This window comes from Gopherus evgoodei, chromosome 5 (assembly GCF_007399415.2).
Source record: "Gopherus evgoodei ecotype Sinaloan lineage chromosome 5, rGopEvg1_v1.p, whole genome shotgun sequence".
Taxonomy (NCBI): Eukaryota; Metazoa; Chordata; order Testudines; family Testudinidae; genus Gopherus; species Gopherus evgoodei.
Genome location: NC_044326.1, coordinates 7,594,373 through 7,615,439, shown reverse-complemented (window position 1 = coordinate 7,615,439; position 21,067 = coordinate 7,594,373). Strand labels below are relative to the sequence as shown.

Here is a 21,067-nt window from a genome sequence, read left to right as displayed (position 1 = left end):
AGATGCATGTGAATTTAACACATCCTCCCATCACAACTATACAAGAAGGCTGCACTTTTTAAAATTAAAGTTTATACTGACAAAATAAAGCATAAGGGCAACATTTAAGTGGTTTGCAGATATCACTAGCAGCCCTACATAGGCTAAAAATACAGGCCAAAATTTTCAAAGCTGGGGGCTTCAAATTAGAGTCTTCAATATCAAATTAGGAGACTAAATCTAAATGGCCTAATTTTCAGAAGCATTGAGTGCCCCAAAACCCCAGTGGGAGCAGCTGCAACTTGGGAGGAAAAAAAACCAGGCCATTTTTATCTAGGTGCTGAAATATGACATTAGAAGCCTAAAGTTAGGCATCCAGAAATTCTGACCGAAGCCTTGTCTGTGCAATATGGACATGGTTTATTATTTGCAGCACTGATTCGAACACCCCAATTCTGCAGTGGTGCATTTTTTTAAATACACAAAACTAGTTCAATGGAAGAGGGGCAAACCTTGGTTCTTTTTCTATTACAGCAAGCCATGTTTCAAAGGCAATTTGCTTTCAGGCAACACATCCTGTTCCAATATAATATTTCATTACAGGACAGGCATGAAGTTACATGTCTGTCTCAGTCACACATGCTGTATGCAATTTTTCAAACTACTGTAGATTTGCTGGTGCTGTAGGGAGCAAAACATACAAAATCCCTGTGCACAGAAACGCAAGCTTTTTACACAAAAGCGTTGCAGATTGCTCACGAAGGGCGCTGTTTTGCAAGATCAGAGGAAGTTAGTTCTCATTGATAAGGTGTCGGTCGGTAAACCATTTCACCACCAAAAAACTCCAAGAGTAAAAGGGAAATCCCCAGGGTAAGACACCGCTGAAGCCAATACCAATCATAAGGGAGCTTTTTCACAGACGGAGCCAATCAGGTCACCAGAACACTGGAAAGGAAACTTAGAAAATTTAAAAATATATTCTCTAGTTTGCAACATTGCAGCTAAGGGGCAACCACATTTTATTTTTATATATATAAATACTTACATTTAAAATAGCACCAGTGAGTTTATTTTCTCACAAAGTTTGAGATTTTAGTGCCCATGACTCCTATTAAAGAACAGTTTCTGTTTACAGCTAAGTTTTATGCAATGCTGTGAAAACAGTTACCCAGAAGGAATAGACGGTATTTATCCATCCGCCTACTAGAGGTAAATCAGAGCGATTCTGGGATTTCACTTGTCTTCAAGATTCTCAATTTTCATTAAACTGCCTGTCTCAAACGACTCACAGTAGTGGGTTAATAGATAAGATGAGATTATAAGTGAATACTTTGCAGGGCATCTATAATCAAGTCAATTCAGTGACCGGATCTTGTAAATCGTAAGTACAGTAACCCAATCAGGAATCACCCTAACTTTTGACCAACTTTCCCAGGCAATCAAACTGTCTGGATCACTGGAGAGAATCTATCGGTATGTTTTGGGTGTAGCTAACTTCTCTAGGCAGGCCAAAAGAACAGCATCTCCTACAGGAAGTGAATGTCAACTCTTATGGAAAGAGAAATCTCTTTTGGTAACTCTCTCTAAGATGCACACAAAAGGAAGAAATTCTAAGGGTAACTCAACTAGCTCACTGAGTTTTACTGCTCGTTTGTTAATTCCTTTGGAAAATAGTCTTTAAAAAACTTCTCTTGCATGTATAAATCATGGTGTTCCTCTGACATGTACAGTGTCCATGTGAAAAAATAGTGGGTACATATGTTAGAATTTATATTACATGGAACAGTTATTAACACTATGTACAAAATATGTTCCCCTTCACATCCATGACTGCTACTTGCCTTCATCCCTGCTCCTAAACATCTTCCTTGAAATCGATGAGAAGAAAAAACACAAAAACCCTAAGGACAGATGGCTGAGCTACCTTGAATTGCAGGAATAACTGGATGGATCTCAGGCAAGGATCAGGACATCAGGAAGACTCAGTACAATTTCATAGCTAAACTCTTAATTCTGAATTCACTGTGCTTTTTGGGATTATGACTCTGCAACAGAAGCGTCCGTACCAAGAACACCTGCCTCAAACTGAATGCAGAGCTGGAGATACAAAGCTCCATAACTGCCCCCTCTCCCTTTTTTAACTCGTGACTAATCAGTCTCTGGTTGCATAAACCTTTAGTAATTTGGCCTTTCCATTTTCTAATTGATGTAGGTGGGTAGGAACAGTGTGTGTGTGCTGCCCACAAGACTTGGTTTCAGACATTAAATTTCTGGTAGGCAATAATTTGCCCCCCCCCCACCCTTTTTTTTTTTTTTTTTTTTTAAATAAAAGGGAAGGACGAATGGCACATTCTAGCTTAGGCAGTCTGCAAACAGCATCATCTCTCCTTGGCTCTTGTGAAAGATAAAGGGGTCAAACAGGTTAATATTTTGACCTTTGATGTCATAGGCCAAGTCTGTAAAAGGACCCGAAAGCTACAGTGTTGTGTGGGGAACACCTCTCTCTGTTAGCACAACACGTGCATTTGGGCCTACAGTTACCAAATTTGTTAACTCCTTTTATTCTCGCTGTAAGAGGGTGGACCTGCCTCTTTAAGGACCAGCCTGGCCTGGTCAATTATCAGACTTAGCTGTGAAGGGAGTGGCTAGCAATTGGCTCTCTTGAGGGGGAATGCAGGAAGCAACAGCCTCCCGCATCAGTCCCTGAGGGAGGAAGACCCCAGATGGTAAGCCCTGGGCATCACGGCTGGGTAGAAAGACCCAGCTGGGGGTTTTGTTTGTCTTTTGAGGGTCTGTGGCCATTTGGACAATAAGTGGAGCCCAGAACCAAGAGCCGAAGTCTAGCATGGTGTGGGTGATAATTCCTCAGGCTGGTGAGGAAGCTAGTGTCTTACATTCTCCTATACTAACAGGTTAAATTCCTGTTATGGTGATCCTCCCTGTAAACACTACTCTGTCCGCTGACTGGAGCAGGAGCTTTTGCTTAACAAGTCTTGGGTAAAAAGCCATGGCACTAGAAGGGTCCCACTTCCTGCTAAAGATTCAGAGAACAGTCAAAACCGGGAAGAGCAGCTATTATAACAGATGTCCAACTCAACTCAGGGGCTACATGTGGCCAGAGCAGCTTGCTCTGTGGATGAGTCCAGAGCATTTGGTGGTTATTTGCCTACTGTACTCTCAGACGAAATGGAATTCATTTGCTTAAGGCAGTAGAATACCCTTGACGTGCCAGCCTAGCGGGTAGACCTGTTGTCCCCACTAAAGTTACAAGACTATTGAAGGAAAGTGCTGAAAGGATCCATTAAGATACTGTTTAAATAATAGATGACTAAAACCATAGTAGTTCTGTTTAGGCTGGGATTTTCAGGAGCCTGAGAGTCTTTATTCATTATCTTTTTCCCTAGCCTTGCAAAGCTGCCAAAAAAAACAAAAAAACAAAAACCACCCCAGCTCAGACACCAAAAATATTTTCCCTCCCACTTAACTATGAACAATGACAATGAAGAAAAAAAAATGGTATTTGATTCACTTTGGGTGAGTAGAATTTTGCAAAGACTGCTTTGGTCTTTTCCTTTTAATGTGGCAAAGTCTATATGAAGAGATCATTGTGTAAAGTTCCACACATACCTACCACTCAGCTCCTTAACACTGGTTGACTGGACTCTATTAAGCAGCTTTCATGCTAATACCAGTTAAAGGTATTGCCACTGGGAGCAAAGGAAGCCATAGGAAAGCAATATACCCTTTGCCACCGCCTCTGTCCTCGCTAAGGAAGCTTGTTCTCAGATAGCTTGCCATACTGAACAAACTGCCTTCCTGGTAAGAAATCCACCTGCTGCGGTGGTTGCATTTGACGACAGATTTTGAAATCAGAAGGTTTTGTTTGAATCGGATCAATGCTCTGTCTAGTCCAGTGTCACATCTCTGTCAGTGACCAGTATCACCCGTTTCCAAGGAAGGTCCAAGAAACTGTGGAGTGGGTTGTTACTGGATAACCTGCTCACTGAGAATGTTTCTTCCTGAGCCCCATGAGTTAGAGGTTGTTTATTCCCTGAAATACAAGCATATATATATAAACCCTCCAAAACACTTGGTTTTTTTGCTCTCTTAATCTCTGCTACAATAACTCTGGATGACACTCTCATCATTCATAAAAAACTAACAGCCCAGAAGCTTTCCACATCACAGTAGCGAGGAAGGAATTTTTCAATGGATAGCCAAAGCAGAAACATTCTGTTTAGGCAGAAAAATGAGAGCATTTTAGGAGTCCTTTGTTAGTTTCCTTATGTAAAGTCTGGGAAAACAAACACACTTTTAAAAGACTTCCTACACTCTATGTTCTTTGCATTCAACCCAGCATGTTAAAAGGCAAAGTGACTCATCTTTTCTGATATCAACATACACAACCCCTATTTTGGGCAACTAAAATAAACTGGCTTACTGCAAGCAGACAGACACAAATCAGCATCCTCGTCCAAGTATGCCAGTCGATTGACTCAGAAGGTATTCTGGCCCCTTTGGTAGGTGCGAATGCAACGCATGATGCCGCATGCCATCTGACAGAGACTCATCCCTGGATGCACGTCCTAAAGCCTCTGTACGGCTTGCTCAAGTGCCCGAGAGAATATGAAGCTTGTTCTTAGCCACTAGCTGTCACCACAGTGGTCCCTGCTGCTCAGAGAAGACTCGGAAGAACTGCCTGCCTTCCAGCCCCTTAGCTGAAGGGATACTTTAACAGAGGCTTTGATGTATGACCAGTATCTGCTTTTCCTAATCGCTTTTACTTCACTCACTAATATTCATTTTTAAAGATTTCCGAAATAAGTATTCACACTGCAATACCCTAGGAGGTGCTGCTGCAGTCTAGCCTGCCAGCTCTGGTGAGTCTGTCACTCCCTACATGACATGGATTTAAAGTTACAGTGAACGCTGGGCTAAGAAGCCTTTCTGATAACCAGCCTCCTCCCCTAAGAGACCAATCTGGAGTACCTCACCAAAGTTCCCATTATACTTTGATAGGACCTCTTTCATTAAGTAAACTCCCTCATGGCCATGCACTTTCCTGTTGGTCCCTTGGATGGCTGTCTAAGTCAGCATTCACTGTCACAGCAAATCGACCAGACAACTCTTTAATGGCACAGTTATATCACAAAAGGAGCAGGTGTGGAGTAGTGGACTGACAACTAGACTGGGAATCAGAAGATGAGAGTTCTAGCCACTGACCGGCTGTGTGACTTTGGGGCTTAGTCACTTCCCCTTTGTCTGTCTTGCCTACTTCGACGGTAAGGACTGTGTCTGTCAAGCATTTAACACAACAGGGCCCTGATTTTGGTTGGGACCTCTCAGCACTATCGTAATACAAATAGTTATGCAACAAAAGTCACAGGCTTGTGTGTTAGTGCCTAACACCAGCGGGGATTTCAGGTCAATTGAAGGTTGCATACAGCCCTCTTTGTACTAAAGATATAACAAAGGGCAAAATTTGCTTTAGAATTTCCATCTACAAACTCAGTCAAGTCCTACTTGTCTTTCTTCTTCAAGGCGTATTCTCTCCTCTTCTTTCCGCCTTTCCTCCTCTCTCTTTGACTCGAGTTTTTTCCGCTCCTCACGCTCTGCTTCTTCAGCCTAAACAAAAAAAAGGCAATAAATTATTCTCTCAATCTTTGGTTTCATAATTTACGAGCATCACTTATCTCTCATCAGTTTCCTGGACTCGTGTGTCCAGAAATACACAACTGATGTTTTTAAAAAGAGAAGCTATTCTAGTTTGTCATCATCTGGGTTTTCCATTTGTTTCGAATGTTAGTATTTCCACTCAGTTTATAAACGATCCCTATGGAAATTTAAAATATCAGTTTCTTATCAAAGTTTTCACTTCCACTGAATGCATGTATTAGCTTGTTTTTGTAGTTTTGCTATTGAATACTGTGATAAAACCATTGACTTTTCACTTTAAATCTAAAAAAACCAAACTGCAAATGTAAAATGTTTATGTTTTATAATGTACTTTGAATTTTGTTCTTATTAATCTGAATGGCATCCTTTAAAGGATTCATACAATGAAAGCACATTTTTACAGTTAAAAATGGAAAAATTGCTCTCCTAGATAAAGAATGAAAATCTTACTATTAGAAAGATTAAATTTAAGTTAAAACACAAGAATCCCTGCCATACCCCCTCAAAATAACTAGCCACTATATCTAATACACACAAATTGTTCCCAGGAGAAAAAAATAATTCAAAATGGATGATTTAGACTACTGCTTAAAATATCTTGATACTGATTTCTTCTTTCCCCTTTCTCCCCTTTGCAGAAAATACTTGATCTAATTTGTGTTTTTTAAATTAAATAGCTAGGAGACTCATCCTCACTGACAATGTGCCACCTGGAATGTTTCAACTTAACTGTCAGGTGTTTTGAGTTATCTGCATGGAAAAAAGAGAGAAAGAAAATCAGCTTGTTTGAAAATGGAACAAAGGATCTCTCCTCTGCCCTCACGCACCCTTTATTTAACTCAGTGGTTTTCTACTTCTTTTCTGTGGACCCCTAAACATTCAAATGGAGGTGCAGACTCCTTTGGAAATCTTAGTCTGTGGGCCCCCTGGGGTCTGTGGACCACAGGTTGAAAACCACTGATCTAACTCCAAAGTAACTTAGTTGATTTTGCTCAAACTTTCCATAAAAGATTAAGCTTGGAAAATAAAAACCAAAAATGGTTAAAGTTATGAACAAGAGAAGACAGGATTGTAATGAAAGACTACACATATATCACACAGCATATATCGTAGCAAATACTATCTATAGCACATATCACCACAGCAAGCTGAGGTAAATTTAATCCCTGTGTGTAAAATCTGGGCACCACTTCATTTCTTAAAGAAGGGCTTATGCGGGATTTGAGTGCCTTTGTGTTGATCCTGTGCAGAGGTCAATTTCAGCTCAGACTTGTTTAATTCTCTTATTATGACTTTGTTCACTCTGTACTGTGGCGAGCGCCTTTTCTGTTACGCAAAAGTCTGTTGCAGTTACATAAAGTTTTTGCAAACCATACTCCAGGTTACAGAGATTGCAGGCCAGTAAAGTAGAACAGGAAAAAGAAATTAACGTATAAAAACTTGAGTCATATACTAATGTGCTTTAGGAGGGTTTGCTGTTGCTGATTAGTTACCCCTGGACTTACAGCAGTTAAACAAGTGTAACTGAAAAATCCAGAGTGTTTCAACTGGTAATTTAATATGCAGAACTAGTGTGATGTTGCACCCCATAATGCTTTACAGAAATATGCTTATAAAAATAAATAAAATAAATAATTGGAGATATGCCTATCTCCTAAAACTGGAAGGGACCTTGAAAGGTCATCAAGTCCAGCCCCCTGCCTTCACTAGCAGGACCAAGTACTGATTTTTACCCCAGATCCCCAAGTCGTCCCTTCAAGGATTGAACTCACAACCCTGGGTTTAGCAGGCCAATGCTCAACCACTGAGCATGACATAACTGGAATATGTTTTATGCTGGAGATGCCATGTAACATCTCTTTGCAAAGGTTATGTTCTTTTGCATGTATTCATCCTATTCGCATGCATGTATCGTTTTTATATCTGAAGTTATGAGCATTGGCTCTATGCTTGTATTTGAAGTGTCTGCTGTAGAAAGCACCTAAGGCAGATTTGGTCAACACAGTGTGAAGTGGGTCCGATTCATCTGACGAAGTGAGTATTCACCCACGAAAGCTCATGCTCCAAAACGTCTGTTAGTCTATAAGGTGCCACAGGACTCTTTGCTGCTTTTACAGATCCAGACTAACACGGCTACCCCTCTGATAGCATGAAGAGGTTATTCAAGTAAATGGAAGTACTTGGCTAACAATGGACCTTGACAGACGTCAATCCACATCTGAGCTTTCCTGAGAACTTCCTGTAGAGAACTGAGTCATGTATAGACATGTGACTTGCCTATGTGACTCCAAAACTCCATCTTTTAGCTGTGATTCTACATAGTGGGAGAGAGGGGTCTCCACCCACAAGAAACACTATATATGCCCCTGGGGAACCCCTTCATCTGATCTTCAGCTGGCTCAGGAGAGAGCCTCTCTACCCCAAAGAGATGCCTGAAAGAAACTGGAACAAAGGACAGTAACTATGGAGGTGTGAGTGATTGCTGGACCCAGACTAGGAGGAAGGCTAGTCTGCAAAAGAAGCTTATTGGAACATGTCTGAGAGTGAGATTTACCTGCATTTAGTTTCTTACTGTATTAGGCTTAGATTGCATGTTTCTGTTTTATTTCGCTTGGTAATTTACTTTGTTCTGTTTAGAATCATAGAATATCAAGATTGGAAGGGACCTCAGGACCTCATCTAGTCCAACCCCCTGCTCAAAGCAGGATCAATTCTCAACTAAATCAAACCAACCAGGGCTTCGTCAAGCCTGACCTTTAAAACCTCCAAGGAAGGAGATTCCACCACCTCCCTAAGTAACCCATTCCAGTGCTTCATCACCCTCCTAGTGAAAAAGGTTTTCCTAATATCCAACATAACATCCCCTACTGTAACTTGAGACCATTACTCCTTGTTCTGTCATCTGGTACCACTGAGAACAGTCTACATTCATCCTCTTTGGAACTCTCTTTCAGGTAGTTCCAAGCAGCTATCGAATCCCTCCCTCATTCTTCTCTTCTGCAGACTAAACAATGCCAGTTACTTCAGCCTCTCCTCAAAAGTCATGTGCTCCAGCCCCCTAATCATTTTTGTTGCCCTCCGCTGGACTCTTTCCAATTTTTCCACATCCTTCTTGTACTGTGGGGCCCAAAACTGGACACAGTACTCCAGATGAGGCCTCACCAATGTCGAATAGAGGGGACTGATCATGCCCCTCGATCTCCTGGCAATGCCCCTACTTATACAGCCCCAAATGCCATTAGCCTTCTTGGCAACAAGGGCACACTGTCGACTCATATCCAGTTTCTCTCCCCTGTAACCTCTAGGTCCTTCTCTGAAGCCACTTGGTCCCTAGTCTATAGCAGTGCATGGGATGTTTATTCGGAACCACCTAAATCCTACTTTTTATATTAAATAAAAACCACTTTTTACTAATTAACCCAGAGTAAGTATTAATACCAGGGGTGGGGCAAACAGCTGTGCATCTCTCTCTCTATTACTGTTAGAGGGTGAACAATTTATGAGTTTACCCTGTATAAGCTTTATACAGGGTAAAACGGATTTCCTTGGGGTTTGGACCCCATTGGGAGCTGGGTATCTGAGTGCTGGAGACAGAAGCATTTCTTAAGCAGTTTTCAGTTAAGCCTGCAGCTTGTGGGGCATGTGGTTCAGACTTGGATCTGTGTTTGCAGCAGGCAAGCGTGTCTGGCTCATACAGGGCAAGGTACCAAAGTCCTAAGCTGACAGGGAAAACGGGCTCCGAGGTAGTCCCAGCACATAGGTGGCAGATCCCAAGGGGGTTTCTGTGACCCAACCCACCCCGGCTAGAATTTAGGAAACAGACGAATAATCACAGCAAAGAGATGTCTGGTTTCTAGGTTTTTTGTTTGCTCTCTGCTGAATTCTGGCCTAAGGACTGAATGCTCAGCTCCTATACACGTCAATGGGCTTTGCAAGGACACAGCTTGCCTATGTCACCAAATTCTCACCCAATCCCCAAGGAACAAGTGGACAAGGCTGTGCATGGAGAACCAGCGCACTGGTTGGTGGAGGAAGGGGAACCCTCCCTCTACGGGTGAGCATGGAGCACTGCACAGACATTCCATAACTGCTCTACAGAGCCCTATGCTCCCTTTTGTGAGAGTGGGGGGGTTGGAAACAGCGTGCCAGCCCGCAAGGTTCCTTGTGTGGTGCTGCAGGGACGGGCACCCTGGAGAGGGTCTTCATACATTTCAATATACTTTGCAGTATGCTTGGGGCACAGAAAATTCTGCACAGCGAAACTAATATAATTTGGGCCGGGGTGCACACGTAAGAGGACGTGCAACTGAAACGAGTGAAAATGGTCATTGTTGTCAACGGGCCAATGCAAAACGTGCAATCACAACTGTCAGAACTCCAGATGACAGGGGAGTGGGAAGGAGGGGAGGAGGCTGGGCTTCTGAGACAAAGCGGGTATTTTTTTTTGATAAAACTCTCAGCTTCTGTGACCAAAGAACAACTCCTGCCTCCTCTATGTCAGCTATCACCTGCCCTTTGCTTTGTGCTCTAAACATGGCAGAAAACACTCACCTCTCTCTGGGCTTTTCTGGCTTGTTTTTCTTCTAGTTTCCTCTGTTTCTTTGCTCCGATTTTTCCAGACAATTGAAATTCTGCAGCCTCATCTCCATCATCTTCCTCTGCAACATTGCATAAGAAAGGGACAAAGAACATTTAGAGCTCTTGGGAAGCTGGATTCCTTGCTTCTGGAGAGAGATGAGCTGCAGATGAGAAGACAGCCAAAGGTCTGACGAGATCCCATAAAAAGTGGGGAGGAAAAGACATTCACAAGAGCCTGCCAAACCACACAATAGATTTACAAGGCAGGCATACGTATGGTGAAGTCAGAGGTAAACTTTACTGGATCCTGTGAAGAAAGGCTGTTTATCATCCACATTTCCTGCTTTCCACTGTTAAACTAAATTTCATTACATATGAACAAAGTCACGTTTCACACACAAATTACTTTTACAATTTAACACCCAGCTGCAGGGATTCTGGTTTCCTGTTACCTTCAAGCCTAGTGCAACAATTATGTAAATTTTAAAGATGGCATTTAGAGGTTTTTTATCCACCAGTCATCTACACTGTGATGCTGCCTACCATCCCTCATATCTGCCCTTTAAAGAAAAAATATAAACCCCTCCAAGAAGTACAATGCTTATCGCGGCTTGATCTTTAATAGCCTGCATGCACAGTCACAGCAACTGCAAATGGCCCACTAAAACACAACTGACAATTTGCAAGTCCAATTTCTGCAATTGTGGAACACGAAAATTTAATGTGCAAGATAGATGGGCAAATGTATACGCATTTTTGCACACCTAAACATATGCTGATCAAGCGACCAATGAGCAGCAGTCTTCGGAAAAGCATACTCCCTCCCCAAAATATATTGCGTCCCCTTGTTTCTTCACATGCCACATGTTTGGTCTTATTACTCACTCACCTGCCTAACTTTGGCCTCGATCCTGTAACACTAGCAGAGCAGACTAACTCCCTACGCTCAAAGAGAGATTCACTGGGATTCTGCATGGCATAAAAGGCCACATGCCCAAATCAACTGCAGGACTGGAGTCCTGGACGGCAAGATCCTTGTGAGAGGGACCTCATGACCCTACTTATATGTGAAGTATTATGCACATCCATGGTGTGATCATTCAAGGTGTTGACTCTGATCTACAAAACTCTGAGTTCAGCTGGGCTGCTTGAGCTAGAGTGCTGTCAACTCTTGTAATTTTGCTTCCAGTCTTGCAATATTTGCTTTAATGTTTTATTTTTTTTTTTAAACAAAAGCCCAAGTTCCCAGAGTCATCTCAGTTTTCATTTTTGAAAGTTTCTAGCCTACATAGTTGCAGGGGAAAAACTGCTTCCCAAAATGTGACCCAAGTGCTTCCTGATGGCTCAAAAACCAGAACACTTCCATCTTAAAAAAAAAATGGAATTTTATATATAATCATAACTTTTGGGGTCCAACTCAAGATTTTTGAATACTTTGAATTGGCAATATTATGACAGTCCCTACACTGAAATGTGAAAGGTTTTGATTGCAGTGTGTTCTCAATGATGGACCCTTTTCCCCCCATGGAATTTACTTCCTGGTCTGACAGAGCCGAAGTCTGCTAGCCTTTAGGGCATGGGGCAAGGCCCAGATTTCCTCAGGCATTTGCCAGAGGGGACGTTTGGATGGCTGAGGGATAGGGTACCCTTCTCCTTTGATAGGATTTGGTTTTGAATGTGTATCCCGTGGCATATCAGACAGCCAGTTTCACAAACTGAAATACATACTACTATAGATAGGCTACTGAAAGTAGACGCCTTCTCTCCTAGATCACGTGTGTCTGACGAAGCGGGTATTCAGCCACGAAAGCTCATGCTCCAATATATCTGTTAGTCTATAAGGTGCCACAGGACTCTGTTGCTTTCTACTCCATTTGTTATCTGTAAATTGTTCTCAAACTATACCCCTGTTCGCTCTGGAAGGAAATAAACGGGAGGCAGACTTCTCAGCCCAGGTTTCAGTAAGAGTGAAATCATATTAACCAGATGTTCAGAAGGGTTCCCCCACCTTCCCCCACGCATGCACAGAAAGCACAAGGCCCACTCACATTTTACATAGTAACATTTCAGAAGCTGTTGCAAAGTGTGAAAATAATTTGGCTTTGGGTCACATGGCAATATCAAAGTCAGCGACGCAACACCAGACGCCCTGGATGGAATTACACCCTTCTAATTCACAACTCTCTACGAGTCACCACATGCATGGCTGGTGCTTTCCAAAAGCAAATAAGAAAACACAGTCCCTGCTCTAAAAGGCTTGCCTAGTGTCATCAGATCTAAATTTCTTACTGGCTCCTCAGGGCTTGCCTGCATATGGGATATTTGTACCCGTGTTTGGCTCTCAGGCTAGCAAGAGAGTAAATTTTAATCCTGGTTAAGAAGTCTAATTGAAATGCTCATTTGGAGTCTAGAGGGATAGTAGTATTGAGGTAAAGTATACAAAAAATTGTTAATTGTGAGTATGCTTTCTTTGTTAATGTTAGTTGTTTAGGGATGTATGACAGAGAAGATGCTGTTTAAACACTTGTCGGGGATTGAGACAAAAATAAGTCCCTGACCTCTGACCATTAGCATTTTCCTCCCCCCAGCATGAAGTGTCTGATGGAATCCCACAAGACCCACTTCCTCAAGACATCAGCATATTTCTTTGAATGTGCAGTTGCTAGAAATGCACCACGTCTCTCTTTAGACATTTTTATAGGGTGCATGATTCAGCAAAGCGCTTCAAATTAACAACGTCCCCCAGTCTGTGCTTAACAGGACTTAAGTACATGCTGAAGTGCTTTGCTGAGTTACAGCTTTCATTATTAAAGTGGTAGAATAGATGTTCAATGCAGCATCGCGTTTGAGATTTCACACACAGCTATTACAACCACAACATTATAGCCTAGTCACGCTGCACCTATTCAGGCATGTACAGCAACTAGGGGGACCAGACAGCAAGGGTGAAAAATCGGGACAAGGGGTGGGGGTGGGGGTAATTGGCACCAATATAAGACAAAGCCCAAAATATTGGGACTGTCCCTATAAAATCGGGACATCTGGTCACCCTAACAGCAACAGACAAAGGTGTTTGTGCGCAACGGGGACAGAGGTTATTGCTGATGTGGGAGTCACACATTTTTGAACTTCCCCAGATGTACAGGCAAAATTTTAAGAATGTTTCTTGATCATTTTTGGTTTGGGGTTGTGCATTTTTTTTTTGTGCATTTAATCTACACACACTGTAGATATGCCCCTTCTTCAAATAAAACTTTTAGTAATATAGTCATCAGCATTCAGATGCACTTAGTGAGAATCAGCAGCACTTCTTTGTATTCCTCTAACAACTGTTTTTTGCTGTTAGGCTCTGGGTTTGTAGACTAGGGACCAAATTCTGCTCTGTTTCACTAATGTAAATGGTAATTTCACTGGAGTAAACTGTTTTATATTGGTGAATCCTGAAGCAGAATCCAGCCTCACAGCTTCATTTCTAACTACTTTGACTATCAACTCTTCAGGTAGGGGGCCATCTTTTTGTTATATATTTGTAAAGTGATAGCACAATGGGACCCTGATCCACGACTGGAGCTCCCAGAAATGACTGCAATACAAATGATAACGAACACATGAAGCAACTAAGATATTGCCTTCAGAAATCCATCCAACCCTGATTACATCGGAATCTTTGTTACACATGGCCACTGACGGGAACAACTCAGTCCACCATATGGAAAAGAATGGGCAATAAGATGACTAACATGACAGTCATGCAAGCAACTTCTTTTTTTTAAGTGAAAAGATTTATCAGCGAGTCATTTTAGGACTCAAACAAGATGCTGGCCTATTAATCTGCAGCCACAAAACCAGCCTACGCTGAATGAAAGCCAAGTGCAGTACGTAAAGGCCATAGGCTCCTTTGAGAAGGGGGTTGAAACACTTGAAATTTCTTTTCTGAACAAGCACATATGATATAACTGAGAAATCATACCTCCTTTGCTCATGTCTGGGCTTGAAATGTCTCAAGGGCAAAGATGGCCAGTGCTAAACCACGTCACTTTATTTACTGATGTAAAGAAAATCTAAATTACTATAAAAATGCAGCCTGATGACAAATTCAGGTCAAAAACGTGTACTATTTACAAGTGCTTTTCTAATGAAGAATATGGTAGTCATGGAAAGCACAGTACAAAGTTTAATTGTGCACCTAAGAGGTTTTATAGTGTTTTATTTTGCTTAAACTAGAAGCGCAGTCCAATGACGACATCCATTAATAGAACTCTAACAGTTCCTGTCTCACAGCAGTTTGTGAGTAGGGTGATGGGACTGTCCCTATAAAAATCGGGACAGTCCCGATATTTGGGGCTTTGTCTTATATAGGCTCCTATTACCCTCTACCCCCTGTTCCGATTTTTCACACTTGCTATCTGGTCACCTTATTTGTTCTATAAATTTTAATGATGCCTCACAATGTAGGCAGGTATCCATGGATGCATGGCACTGTTGTGAGAAGTACTTATTAGTTAGTAGTCAGGCAGACTGATAGATTCCTAGGCCAGAAGGGACCATTGTCAGTGGACATCTAGTCTGACTTCCCGCATTACACAGGGCAGAGAACCACCCCAAAATAATTCCTAGTGCAGATCTTTTAGAAAAAGATCCAATCTTGATTTTAAAATGATCAGCGAGTCACTGCAGGTTGACCTTCCAATTAAAATAGTGCACAATTTACCAATTTACTGCCTTAGAATAAATTCAGTAATCCCATAAAGGTGTACATAGGATCCACTATTTAAGGAGCATTACAAAACAATAATAGGATTTAAAATAAATTCAAAGCACAGCATTATTAAGATGAATTTTATGTCGGCACTTTTTCACATGTCAAAATTATTAACAGCTGCAGATTTAAATGCTACACAAATCAGTCCTGTGCATTTTAAAAGGCAAATTGATTTTAAAACAAAAACCAAAACCCTGTAAGGGCCCAAATTGCAGTTTCTGTGTTCTTCACACAGCAGTTGACAACTAAGCAGCTAAACCGTCCAGTAAGCATTAGGCATGTGATACTTTCTGGAGGAAGCATACCATGCTGAGCTCTAGGTCGCAGGAGGTAAGTAAAGGAACTGCATGTCAACTACTACATTTTAATCTGCTATGTTTAAATTGGGATTTTTATTTCCTTATATTTTAAAAGCTACATTGTCCTGGTGCTCAGTGGCACACTTTGCTGTGCTAGCATTTCTCTGGGGGCTCTACTGGTTTCTGCAGATTTGATTACAGGTAGAGAGGCATAAGGATAACTTTCCAGATGTGACCCAATGCAAACTGAGTTTTGTCTTCCTGAGTCTGCAGACAGACAAAGAAACAGTAGCACAGAAAGGTGAACCTATATCTCCCCAAATGCTGATGTTTTCCATGGTTTTGGGCTAGGGCACTGGAGTGAGAGTCAGGAGACCTCTGCCACTGGCCTGCTGTGAACCCTGGAAAAGTCATTTCACCTCTTTGTGCCTGTTTTCCCTCCCACCCTTGTCTGGCTTGTCTGTTTAGATTATCGCCTCTTTGAGGAAGGGAGCGTCTTTCACTACACGTTCGTACAGCATCTAGCACAATGGGGCTCTGATCTCATTTGAGGTGACTGTCTTACAATTAATAAACAGCAGCGATTATTCACCAGATAAGCAGAGGATCCTGTGGCATAAACAATAAGAATTATCTTGCCATAACACTCAGAGGGCCCAGCCCCATCGTGCAAGGTGCTATATGGTTTTATGTGCATTCTTGGGGGATTTTGGTCATTTTACTAGGAATCAAGGCTTTAGAAGGTCTGAGTAAACCCATAGGAGGTTAGATACTTTTCTGAACTTGCCAAAGACAATTAAAGTGCCCAGAAAGTTAACTACTTCATTACTGAGCATTTTAGCGGCAACAAGCCACAACTCTGGGCTTGCAGACCCAGCTTGAGTACAGGGCGGCCACTCAATCTGATGTCTGAATAAAAGCTTTCAGCAAAACCATTAAACTCTAAAAACAATCAGACTTCACCAGAGATATGAGCTTTGGTGAATCGGTGAAAGTCAGCACCAGCAAAGGCCACCTCCACCTGAATCAACTAAAAAGAGATTTCAAGGCTGGTTTCAGCTAATGCCATTCCTGAGCCATGCAAACTCACTCTCACATGCAAATCCTGAGCCTTGCAAACTCACATTCTTACTTGAAATTCCTGTTTTGTTCTTTCTGAGGCACAGAAAGGCTCAGTGACTGGCCCAAATTCACACAGGAGGTCTGTGGTGGAGCATGGAATTGAATCCAGGTCTCCCAAGCCCTAAGCTAGTGCCCTAACCACTGGGCCATCTTTCGTCTCTACTCTACCGTGCCCCCAACTTATTAGTGTTTCAAACAGAAACAGGGCATTCAGTACCTAACCGTAAGTTTATTCATTATCTTCACTGGTGTAATGCCAGCCCCAGGAAGGTCCCCAGCAGTTGCCCATCTTGCTGTGTTATGCCCAACTTAGACTGAAAGCCCCCCCAGAGCTCGAGCTTAGTCATCTGTTTGTCCAGCACCATGCAGATCTATGCAACTAGTATTAATAGCAGCAGCACCACCACCGTAGTCTGGAGGGTCAGCACCTGCCAGTCCAAGACTATTTTCTAAGCCAGTTTAGAAATAAGGAGGTTAGCAATTAGCTCCCTGGGCTCACTCATTTTGAGAATCACTCTATCAAAAGTCTGTCCCACCATTTTGATCCGAGCAGGTTATTAATAGACATGGTTACTCTCAGAAGAGATGACCTTCTTTAAGCAGTCAACTAACCACTGACAATTTTACTCAGCAGGTGGAGCCCGCGTGGGACACTTGGCTAACAGGCCTGCCTGCATGACTGGCCACAGCCCACACAGAACCTTTGTATAAGGAGCCTGCCTACACACTGGGGTCCAAACCTATGTGGGGAAACCGTTGGCGTGAGGCGTTTCAGCCCTATTTTCTGTGCCAATCTGCTAGTTATTCAGACGTCCTGCCCCACCCCAACTGCAGGAAGAAGCAGCCACAAAAAGAGATTTCAACTTGATTTAGTTCTACTTGCTAAGGGTCGGTATTTTACAAACCCCCCTCCCCCCCCAAATAATCATTTTCCATCTCTCTTTCTATTAACTATTCCTCCCCCGCATACCCTCAAAATCTAGATATCAGGTCCGGTAAATAAAATTAAGCCTTCATCTAACTTATTTCAATAGCTTGTTATAAGCACCCATCGAGATTAAAATACAAATTGAACAGGCTGGACACAAGAATCAAGCAATGACAACTAGAAGCTAGCACCAGGAATCCTGTTCCTAGCACTATACGATAAATTGGAGAACATTCAGAGAAGAGCCACAAGAATAATTAAATTATTAGAAAACATGCCTTATAGTGAGACTCCAGGGAGCCCAATCTCTTTTGCTTAACAAACAGAAGGTTACGGGGTGACTTAATTACAGTCTATAAGTACCAATCTGGGGAACAGATATTAGATAATGAACTCTTCCCATCTAGAAGAGAAAGATATAACAAGATCCAATGGCTGGTGAAGCTACCCTAGAAATAAGGTGCATATTTTTAACAGTGAAGGTAATCAATCATTGGAAGCATTTACCAAGGGTCATGGTGGACTCTCCATCATTGTCAATTTTTAAATTAAGATTATCTCTCCAGAAAAAAAGAAAAAAGAAAGAAAAAGATAGAATTCTGTAGTTCAAACAAGAGCTGTTTCAGGGAAGTTCCATAGCCTGTGTTGTACAGGAGGTCAGACCAGATGATTTAATCTTCTGAATTAATCTTTTCCCTTAGTCTACAGGAGAAGACTTCAGTCTTGAAGTGATATAGCAACTCGGTGGAGTCAGCAAAAGTACAGGGTCACCCTTCTTCCCTTGAAGGGGTCTTATTCTAGCAAGGAAATTTAATTGTAAGATGGAAAAAATCTTCACGACCTACATCCAGTGTCTGAACAAAAATTACACAAGGCCCAAATCTCAGGTCTCCTAGGGTTACTTCGTACCAGTCTCCTAGGACAAACCAGATATCGTCCCCAAAAGTATCATCCTGCATAGGAGGATCCTCTGGTGACTGCAGAGATTCCTATGTCAATGTGTTCTCAGCTCTCAATATAAGGGAGTACTTGTGGAGAAAGGGAACTTTGGCAGCTGGTGTAATTAGTTTCAGGTCTGCTTTAGCCTGTGTCAGGAACCAGGCCGGCCCCGAACCAGCCCCAGGACCAGTCAACTGAAAAGGTGCTCTGTGCCCAAAGCTCAGCCCAGCCGGACCAAAGCATCTGATCCATAATACAAGCCTAAACCAGAAAAGAAACAGAGGAGCAGCTTATTTTTAAGCACACATCAACTGAAATCCTAGATGCCTACAGCCCTGCAACTGATCTAAAGGCAGCCCGCAGAAGACAGCGGCAAGTCCACAAAAAGCGGTTGCAAGTCCAGCCACTATATGATTTCTGTTGCCTGTGCTCCCTCTATGGCCTGGTCTACACTGGTTGGTGGTGGGTGTCTCTAAGATACGCAACTTCAGCTACGAGAATAGCGTAGCTGAAGTCGACATATCTTGGATCGACTTACCTCCCATCCTCACGGCGCGGGATCGACGGTCGCGGTTCGCCTGTTGACTCTGCTTCTGCCTCTTGCTCTGGTGCAGTTCCGGAGTAGACGGGGAAGCGCGTTCGGGGATCGATTTATCGTTTCTAGATGAGACGTGATAAATCGATCCCCGATAGATTGATCGCTACCCGCCAGTCCGGCGGGTAGTGTGGACGTACCCTATGAGGCATTAGCAATGCTCAGGTACTCAAGAGAGTGCACCAGCAGCACAAAACAGAGATGAGAGAAGGGACACTCAGGGAAGAAAAAAAAAGGACTTTTCTTAATATGATAGATGGTAGAAACAAGCAAACAGATGTCAATACAAAGAGAACTTTATATAAGGGCTAAGTCACTTGCCTTTGATGTGCACTGAGACAAACGAATTTATATGGGCTGATGACAAGTATTCTTCCACTGCTAAAGTACAAACTAACATAAGCAGCTGTGCTTTGATATCTTCACATTTGGTTCCTCAGGATGAAGTCTGAGTGGCCCAGGCTTCAGACATCAAAAGACTTTTAGATTTCACTGTCTTTCAAGTGTGCCAGCACATCAAAAGAAACAGCAAAGTTTAGACCCTGTCAATCTCCCATGTGTGACACAGCTAAATATAATTCGCTTAGATGGCACATTTACCTGCCAAAGCAAATGCAAACATCTACTAAAAACAGCAGGAAAATAAAAGCTGGTAAAGTGTGATTCTCTCCAAGACAATGCATCATACCGTGCCATGTTCTCTCTCACTGACTGCTGATCAAACATGCTCTCTTTATCAATGATAAGATTCCCTTTCCTCCCAGTATGATACTGTATCATTCAGTGCTGCAATCTCAAGCAAAGTGGGGTCTACTCTGACCAGCACTTGGATGGGAGCCCTACAAACTCAACCTAGGATTGGAGAGTCAAGCTTCCTTGACACCAGTATCAGAGGGTAGCCGTGTGAGTCTGGATCTGTAAAAGCAGCAAAGAATCCTGTGGCACCTTATAGACTAACAGACGTTTTGGAGCATGAGCTTTCGTGGGTGAATACCCACTTCCTCAGATGCATGTAATGGAAATATCCAGGGGCAGGTATATATATGTGTGCTAGCAAGCAAGCTAGAGATAACGAGGTCAGTTCAATCAGGGAGGATGAGGCCCTGTTCTAGCAGTTGAGGTGTGAAAACCAAGAGAGGAGAAACTGGTTCTGTAATTGGCAAGCCATTCACAGTCTTTGTTCAATCCTGAGCTGGTGGTGTCAAATTTGCAGATGAACTGAAGCTCAGCAGTTTCTCTTTGAAGTCTGGTCCTGAAGTTTTTTTGCTGCAGGATGGCCACCTTAAGGTCTGCTATAGTGTGGCCAGGGAGGTTGAAGTGCTCTCCTACAGGTTTTTGTATATTGCCATTCCTAATGTCTGATTTGTGTCCATTTATCCTTTTCCATAGAGACTGTCCAGTTTGGCCGATGTACATAGCAGAGGGGCATTGCTGGCATATGATGGCGTATATTACATTGGTGGATGTGCAGGTGAATGAACCAGTGATGGTGTGGCTGATCTGGTTAGGTCCTGTGATGGTGTCGCTGGTGTAGATATGTGGGCAGAGTTGGCATCGAGGTTTGTTGCATGGATTGGTTCCTGGGCTAGAGTTATTATGGTGTGGTGTGCAGTTACTGGTGAGAATATGTTTCAGGTTGGCAGGCTGTCTGTGGGCAAGGACTCGCCTGCCACCCAAGGCCTGTGAAAGTGTGGGATCATTGTCCAGGATGGGTTGTAGATCCTTGATGATGCGTTGGAGGGGTTTTAGCTGGGGGCTGTATGTGATGGCCAGTGGAGTCCTGTTGGTTTCTCTCTTGGGTTTGTCTTGCAGTAGGAGGCTTCTGGGTACACGTCTGGCTCTGTTGATCTGTTTCCTTATTTCCTCATGCGGGTATTGTAGTTTTGAGAATGCTTGGTGGAGATTTTGTAGGTGTTGGTCTCTGTCTGAGGGGTTAGAGCAGATGCGGTTGTACCTCAGTGCTTGGCTGTAGACAATGGATCGTGTGATGTGCCCGGAATGGAAGCTGGAGGCATGAAGGTAGGCATAGCGGTCGGTGGGTTTTCGATATAGCGTGGTGTTAATGTGACCATCACTTATTTGCACCGTGGTGTCAAGAAAGTGGACCTCCCGTGTAGATTGGTCCAGGCTGAGGTTGATGGTGGGGTGGAAGCTGTTGAAATCATGGTGGAATTTTTCCAGAGTCTCCT

General features: G+C 42.7%; 1 protein-coding gene across 1 annotated transcript in view; it reads right to left on the bottom strand.

Annotated features, from left to right (window-relative positions):
- DDRGK1 (DDRGK domain containing 1) overlaps positions 1–21,067 on the bottom strand; it is a 55,404-nt gene that overhangs the window by 17,373 nt on the left and 16,964 nt on the right. Inside the window, exons 3-4 of the mRNA XM_030563269.1 lie at positions 10,207–10,313; positions 5,503–5,604 (exon numbers count right to left, since the gene is read on the bottom strand). Coding sequence (XP_030419129.1) covers positions 5,503–5,604; positions 10,207–10,313 — 209 coding nt within the window. The remainder of the gene's footprint in view (positions 1–5,502; positions 5,605–10,206; positions 10,314–21,067) is intronic.